Source organism: Euwallacea fornicatus, chromosome 5, assembly GCF_040115645.1.
Source record: "Euwallacea fornicatus isolate EFF26 chromosome 5, ASM4011564v1, whole genome shotgun sequence".
Taxonomy (NCBI): domain Eukaryota; kingdom Metazoa; phylum Arthropoda; class Insecta; order Coleoptera; family Curculionidae; genus Euwallacea; species Euwallacea fornicatus.
Genome location: NC_089545.1, coordinates 2,320,997 through 2,329,524, shown reverse-complemented (window position 1 = coordinate 2,329,524; position 8,528 = coordinate 2,320,997). Strand labels below are relative to the sequence as shown.

At 36.6% G+C, this 8,528-nt stretch overlaps 1 protein-coding gene across 1 annotated transcript; it reads left to right on the top strand.

Moving 5' to 3' along the window:
* The first annotated feature begins 1,458 nt into the window (after positions 1 to 1,458).
* Positions 1,459 to 3,449, top strand: LOC136339259 (jerky protein homolog-like). Its single transcript, XM_066282362.1, has 2 exons — positions 1,459 to 2,560; positions 2,623 to 3,449. Exons 1-2 carry the CDS (start codon positions 1,754 to 1,756, stop codon positions 3,403 to 3,405), a joined length of 1,590 nt encoding a protein of 529 aa, XP_066138459.1. The 5' UTR covers positions 1,459 to 1,753; the 3' UTR covers positions 3,406 to 3,449.
* Positions 3,450 to 8,528: the final 5,079 nt, after the last annotated feature.

Here is an 8,528-nt window from a genome sequence, read left to right as displayed (position 1 = left end):
AATTTCCAAGTAAACGAACGAAAAGGAATAAGAAGTTTCCTCCTCTTGGCTACCCCATCCGGGGACGCGCTGTAGTGCATTGCTGTAGGTACAATAATAGTTTTAATCGTTTATACGGCTTAATAAAGTGGATTAAAGGCTGTTTAAAACTGTGTCAGTTTAAGGGCCTAGCCGTAACCTCCTGAAGAGATGTTAATTTACGAAAAGTCATTATCAGCCGCAGAGTGTCTTGAAAACTTCGATGAATAAAGTTTGCGAATTGTTTTAGCCAACAAAAAAGCCTGTTAATTTAAACCAGAACAATGAAATTTGCCCATAAATATTAACTAATTAACTTCAAAAGAGACGACAGATCTTTTCCAGAAAGATAACAACGCCGCTAGTTTAATGAGCCATACATCAAAGGCAGGGGCACGAAGACTTGCAGGCGGGCTTAAAATTTCAAAGCAGTCTCAATTTGACAAACCGACACCTTATTAACTGGAGCAAAAGGTGCAACAAATTTGGATGATAAAAATATTCCTAATTACATGCATTACTGGGTGTACTTGGCTTAGTTACTCTATTCCACTTTGATTAAAATGAAACCTACCGCCAGTTAAAATTAACTCCAATTGTGGCACATAAAGCGAGCCTTTAGGGTAAAATTGCCTGACCAGAACTTCCTACAATCGATACTTTATGGCCTGTTAAAAAAACTCGGTCAAATCCAGGACATCACGCCCTTTCGAAATATATTTCCATACTTCAATACCTCAACCCCGTTCCGGCTAAAACTAATTCTCATTTATACACGGTGTCGTAAATAACCCTGACAGCTGGCACATTTTTATTATTTTATTGGTCCGAATTTACGACGATAAATTGAGTCAACGGTAGCCCGTAATACCCAGAATTCTGGTTTTCGCTCAATATGGGCACCCATATTTTTTCAGGATAATGTATTGGTGGGATTTCACGCGTAATAGATGGGATTTTTTAAAAAACCGAAATGGTATTTTATTAGAGAATCCTTAGACGCCTTTTGAAGGTTTGGCCTATATCCAAAACCAACAGAATTCTACAAGGAGTTGCCTTTCCTGTACGATAAGTTAAGCAGAGTAATTAGCAAGCTTAGCTTCAAACGCAAACAAGGATTGGCAATATTTAGGCGCTTTGATGACATAATTACGTATTGGCAAAATATGTATTTGTGTAGTTTAAGATTTTAATCTGGCTGAGACACTAAAATTGTCTATTTATTTAGTTAGTACGCCCATCTGGTATTGGGCGTTCCGTGGAAATAAAAAGAACATGAAGAAAAGGTACCACCATGTTTTTTGTTAAAAAAGCCATTTGTGCAGTACGAGTAGTGGTCGATAATAAAAGATCTGAAATTCCTAGAATTTATTCAAATGTTTACTCATCTCCTATGGAACGCACTTTTTTGGGAGACTATATATACATATATATATATATATACAGCAGACGCTCGATAACGTAAATATGGGATAACTAAAACTTGCGCTAATGTAAACACATACTTCGTTCTATAGCATCAAACGGAACACGCGATAATGTAAACAATGTATACGCTCGATGACGTAAACAACTTTTTGCGACGGTGAATCGCCGATTTATGTTGGGGATTCACCTTTGCAAGAAAGTACGACAAACCTGGCAAACCAAGCCAGTCGTAGATGGTGTTTAGAACACGTTTATACATACGTTATAACAACCAATACATTGCATGCGTTAATACATTTTTACGATCATGGCATCCATGTCGTATAAAAGAAAATGTTTAAAATTAAGTGAGAAAGTGAAAATTATAGAAGAAGTTTCATTAGGCGCTGGAGTAACACAATTAGCAAAAAAATATGGTGTATCAAAAGCAACAATTTGCAAAATTAAGCGCATGAAAAGACAACTTTTACAAAGAACGTGCAATACATTTGGAGGACCGGGAAATAGAAGAACTTTAAAAAATGCAAAGGCACCCAAAATGGAAAATTCTCTGTATAAGTGGTTTTTACAACAGCGGGAAAATCATGTTCCAATTAGTGGCGAAATACTTAAAGAGAGAGCTAAATTGTTAAATCAAAAACTGAAAGAAACTGAAAATTTCGTTGCTAGTGATGGCTGGCTGCAACGATTCAAAGGAAGATATGGAATTCGACTGTTATCTATATCTGGTGAAAAATTATCAGCACAACCACAATTAGTACAACCATTTAAAGAAAAATTGATAAAAATCATTAAAGAGTTAGATTTAAGAATGGAACAAATTTACAACGCAGATGAAAGTGGTCTTTATTGGAAAATGTTACCAGAGAAAACTTACGCTGCATCATATGAAAAATCTGCTCCGGGTATAAAAACAGAAAAACAACGAATAACGTTTTTGGCCTGTACTAATGCTAATGGTTCACACAAGATAAAACCATTGGTAATAGGAAAAGCACAAAATCCACGATCATTTAAAAATTTTAAAGTTCCTGTTGATTATGACTGTTCAAAAACCGCCTGGATGACTAGCGGTATATTCCTGAAATGGTTTCATAAGCGCTTTGTTCCTCAGGTATAACAATAAACAAACACAAATGATCTGTGCATAATTTAAAGATGTTTTTCAATTTGTAGGTAAAAAATTTCCTAAAAGAACAGAAGCTTCCAATAAAAGCGTTATTACTATTGGATAATGCACCATGTCATCCTCCAGAACAACAACTGAGGAGCAGAGATGGGTCAATTTTTGTTATGTACATGCCTCCTAACGTAACATCAATAATTCAACCAATGGACCAGAATATAATAAGACTAACAAAACTGTACTATCGAAAGTTTTTACTTTCATCTGTTTTGTCTAAGAATCCTCAAAACATATCTGATGCTTTAAAAAAAGTAACATTAAGAGAAGCTGTCACAGATTTACATATGGCCTGGAGTGAACTTAATCAGGAAACTATTGCAAAATGTTGGAATAAGCTGTTTAGTACCAATGATGAAGATAATGAAGAAGAGAATGTTCCCTTAAGTGTAATTAGAGAACGTTTGCTATCCAGCGTTGACTCTATTGTCAATAGTGCATCATTGGATGTTGTTAATTTATTGAAAGTAGTGAATCCTAACACTGTTTGTACCTCAGCTGATATTAATATTTGGAACGAGGACAAACTAACGAATGATGCTACTAAAGATGAGAACAGTGAGAATGATGAAGACGATTCCATTGAAGCAAAAAGTTTGGTGACTGATGCCCAAGCTGTACATATATTTAATGAAGCTTTAGATTGGGCTGAAAGAAAAGAAGTGTCATACGCGGATATTTTAGTTCTTCGTAAATTACGGGCTCAGGCATTGGAAGATAATGCTAATCGCAAATTTACGCAGACTAAAATTGCTGATTATTTTTCTTCTAATTAATAACTACTTATTACTACAATAAAAGAATATTTGTTAATTTTTTATAGGTATGTTAGTATTAAACGTTTCTTTCAATAAATCTTTGAATTTTTAAATTACGTTCGCTAATGGAAACATTTCGATAATGTGAACCACACTTGGTTTTAATTAGTTCACATTATCGAACGTCTGCTGTATATATATGACAGAGAGCTTACTGTGACCTCCAGCTAATGCCCAGGGGGTTTCAATATTTACATTAAACGCTGACAATTTTCGATCCTCGTTATACGCATATGTTTTATAGCGCTAATTTTTGGGCCTAATCGCAAGCTCATGCTCAATTACCACCACTTAAGTAGTCCGAGTAGCTACTCAGGTATTCATTTAAATATAGATATCATCAGCTTAATGGATATCGTTTTCAGCAATATTTTATAACTCGTTGGCAAAATTTTGTGGTATCTAAAGAGGTTCTTTCCCATAAGTTCCCTTTTGTCATCCGACTTTGTGATGTGCCGCAGATTTCTGGTCTCCGACTTCATGAGCTCGAGGAGAGAGCAACCGTAGAGTTACCTTACTCTGCCCTTTCAGGCTGGAGAAATCATGATATTCGAAGCGTAGCTTTGAAGCTGCGTCAATTATGAGAACAAAATCTGCGTTTGCAGATTATGTGAGGACACTTTGCTCGATATTCCCCTAAACCGCAACGTCAGCCCAGTTATCGGAAGGGGCATAAATTCAGCTGTATTTATCCAAGAGGCCAACGTCAATCTTTGGGTTTTCAGGAATTCTTAAAAGCAAAAACAAAAGTTATTTTTAAATGTCTGTAATTTTTGTTGTTTCAACGTTTCGGGCCTCCGGCTCTATCGTTTATTTTAGAGTTATTGAGAAATTAAGTTAATAAATGACCTCTTTAGAGAACGACTGTTTTTAAGCTGCTTCACTGTTGCTTTAATAAATTTGCAGCTATTTTTGCTGTTTATTTTTCAGTTTATCTGCTCGGAGGAAAAAGAACCAGCGCCAGCTTTGACGCCCTCGCCGTTACTTTTTTATGAGTTGAAGCAGGAAAGAGATTTATTTCAAGATTGGAGTTAATTATCGTTTGATGGTAACAAAATATCGTGTTATTTATTCAAGCATTGAAGACAGATGTGCCGTATCAGCATCGTTTTTAATTTTTCAACCACCAACCGCCGCTGGCACGTTAAATATATCAATATCTCCTGCATGTAACCGGATAGTTTTTCTGTCTTCGGAGACCTGTCATAAAACGAAGATATAACGCAGACTGTCCCAACCTCCTAAACTCGCCGTTTTCGTTTTTAATTTATTACAGATGTAGTTGACGGGTATTTGATGTTAAGTGTAATGTTTCCATTACAAATATGTTACATGCCCACCAGAGCCTGGTTATGCTCTGAAAACTATTTCAGCCACACCATTATCTCGATCAGCGGCCAGCATTAGAGAACATCATTAAGGGTCTTGCCGACAAGATTAAGACGTCTTAAAGTTATGGTTTCACCCAAATGACCGACTTCTGAGAACTCTAATTGGCCCCATCCTTTTAAACCAACATGAAAAGTGTGGCCCCTTGCAAAATATTTAGGGCATGTCGAAATGCTGCTTTGCCTTAAAGACCTAGTCAATCTATTAACTGGAGTGTGACATTTTTGACCATTAATGATGAAAAGGAAGCCTAATTCTCCATGAAGCTATAATAGCAGCCACTGCTTTTTCGTGAATGACACTAAATGGTTTCGAACTTTTAAAACGTATCTTTTTAGAAATAAACTTGGTATAAATGAGTGTTTATTAGGACTTTTAGTAGAAGTCATTGTTACAGAAAGGTGTCGAAAGTTTAGCTAAATTGCTTGTCATAAAGTCGCTCATACAACCTACCACAAACAATGTATCAAAAATATAAAAAATGATATTCAGCTTAATAGCTCCCGGCACGAGGTTGCAAGGCGAATTTCATGAACCGCGCCTTATTTGTTTATTTATTAGTTCATTGCGGGTTTTAGTTTTTTTCATAAAGCAGTTTAGCGAAAATAAACATTTAATAAATTTCTTCGTTGACAACGCGATAATTATCACACATACAACGACTTTGAGTGTCGCGTGGTATTAACGCATAACACCCCTGCTATCCTGAATGATAAACAGGCAGGAAAAAGGTTCATTATTACATGAGTGGTTTTGATAGATTATTCTTTGATGACTACAAAATAGTGGAAAAAATTAATTTTTTCACCCTTGTTCTAAGGGACGCTTCACATGTGTTCGTCTATTTTTTTCTATGTCGATCTTGTACTGAATCCGATTATTTTCGTTGATTTATTGAACTTTCCCCTCTGCGTTAAGTCGTCTTTACGCAACTCGACTCGTAAATTCTTCTCTTCCTTTGAAGTGGACGCAGACTTTTACTGAAAAATTTAAGAAGTTATAGGCACAATTATTCTGTTAATTTTCAAGGCAGACATTTTCGTCACCACTGCTCAAGTTCAAGATATAATTCCTAAAAATATTACATAAACTATTAACGCACTTCCTCTGTTTGTAGATATAATGTTATTTCCAAATTACAGGATATCAACAAATTTAATTCCTCTAATCGCATTTATTATTCATGAGGCTGAGAGACCAAGGGGAACTTTTTTATACTGACATTTTCCTAAATTACGGCCTTTCAGATATCAATTCTGTTTGGTTTTATTACTACGATATTCAAATTCAATTATTAAACATAAAACTTTTCCAAGACGAACAAAAATAACGACAATATGGGCAGCCAAATAAATACTTCTTCTATCTGGATACTCGTGCAATTTTACATCAACATAACTCTTTTAGTATGTCCAAAATTCTCCTAATTAAGATCTCACTCTTGGAAGCTTAAAATTTTCATAATGAGCATCTTGGGACATGTGATCTTCAAGACATTCTTGTCAAGTTGAGAACACACAAAGCCCGTCTTTTTCGGCTTCGCATGCTGTCTGGAATAGCTCCATCACCCACACTGTTACTTAAGGAAGACATCCAACTTAAGTTTCCGCAAGCCAACGAATTTTGTCACTCAGATTCTTTATGTTCGAACACACTACGCGGTAAGCTCATCATGGGTCTATTTCCGGGATGGTGCAGATTGACTGACAGGCGCTTTGTACCAATTAACTGAAACAAACCTCATTATTATCATGGATTATTTTTACATATCTTTTTCCATACAAAAAGTCTTTGGCGTTATCCAAATCACATTCGCTCAATGTTTCTCCACGGGTGCAATCTGAGGCTACCCTCATGTACCTATATAATTAATGCACCCCTCATTAAACCAGCAAAAATGTCGGTCTCATCGTCAACAATGCGCTTTCCCTATCCCTAAAAAACGTTACGTAATGAGCAACCATGCTGATGTGACCCCTGAAAATCTGATTATAACAATACTCCTAAATAAAGCCATATTTGCCACAGACAACCTCATCATTATACGTTGAGGGTATGGGGTGATGCAGCATTAACGAAACAGGTTAAAAGGATGTGTTGTAGAGCACGTTTACTCATGTAGGAATGTTTATGGAGAACAGAAATTAGCGGAATTTTGATAAACTGGACATCGTGTCGACTGATACAGTTACTCAATGGGCATTTCGATTACTTTTAATGCGTGTTGAGTGAGATAAAAATTCACTTAAAACGCCAATAAAATTTTATTAGTTGAAGGCCCAAAATTGGTGTCGTCTCATACTAAACGTTTCAACAATAATACTAAATGTGTCGTTGACTTGGGGTCTTTATTTTTGGGTTATTTTGGGCATGCTTGGACTATGGAAGTTCCTAGATTCGGTTTATACATGCAATATCGGTCTTCTCGGAAATCTCTTCCTTCCAATGCACTCCTCAGAATCCATATCTTTTCCTTTTAATGACCTAGGAGTAGATATTTGTAATAAATAATTAGCTTCTGGGTATAAGCTTGGTTGTAATAAAGTTATAGCAGTAATTAAAATGAAAAGTTTCGTCAGGGTTTTAGTGACAAGAAATTTTTATTCATGTTCTTATTGGCCGAGCCCGTATTTCATTTCAGGTCGTAACGTAAAATTTTGGGATATGAGTAATAAATTATTATTCGCAGATTTTACGGCCAATATGCACATAAATATGTCTCCCATGTGTAACAGTGCTGGATATCTGTATTAAAAACAGGGACGTAGGAAACATTTCACAACGCAGTTTTTAACATGAAAAAAAGTCGTTGCTCTTTCTGACCTCGGCAAACCGAGAGAGGCCTCCTACTCAGGATGCTCTCACGTTTACCCTCATAGTATTTGTGTCGACGTTGGGTACTTTTTGGGAGAAAAAATATTATTGACTGAATAAAATTTTTCAATCGCATCTCTCTCCTTGATCCCTTTTTTGAAATGTATCGATATTATGGTTAGAGTCCTCTTTAATAACGCGACGCCGAATATCATGGGGACGAGTAAATCGACAGTCTCGACCACACAAAATTTTATGCATATCCTGTAAAAAAGATTTTAAATTGTCATGTGAAATGTGCCCTCTGTGAAGTATCATTTCATCCCGCATGTGCTGTTGAAGTCAGGGGGATGATGGTTATCGCTCATAACATGCATAGGCCTTTGGGCTGTGTCGATGATTTCGATGATAGCAGCAGCGATACACCTGAGTCACTAGACTGCAAGCAATGAAAACACGAAAATCAAGCTTTGCAAAATGCCTTTCCAACTCTTAACAAAGTCGTTATGAGGCTGAGGTTCTTTCGTGAGCACTTACAACATGAAATCGAATATAAATTGGATATGGTTACTTGGCCGACTAGACGCGATATGTGTAACCCGAATCGAAGAGAATCTCTAGGGAGATATGCTGGTGCAGGCCGAACTGGTAGTACTGCGCTACTACTGGTACCAGAGACCCACAGACCAAACAAACGCAAAGCAAACGAACGACATCTTATGGAGTCCATGGCTGATAGAATGCCGGCGACTGCGTTCTAGCTCGAATTCCAAAATAACGCAAAATTCGATTGGTGAACATGGGGAAGTTGATTATCAATTCCAGTATAAATATAACATTCACTTGTTGGAACCCCTGTGGGGCCGGTGTTCGGTAGT

What these genes read in the sequence shown, in the direction of transcription:
- LOC136339259 (XM_066282362.1), top strand. Translation starts at nt 1,754, where the DNA reads ATGGCATCCATGTCGTATAAAAGAAAATGTTTAAAATTAAGTGAGAAA. An exon ending in ATAAGCGCTTTGTTCCTCAG is followed by an intron (nt 2,561 to 2,622) that starts GTATAACAATAA and finishes TTCAATTTGTAG; the next exon opens with GTAAAAAATTTCCTAAAAGA.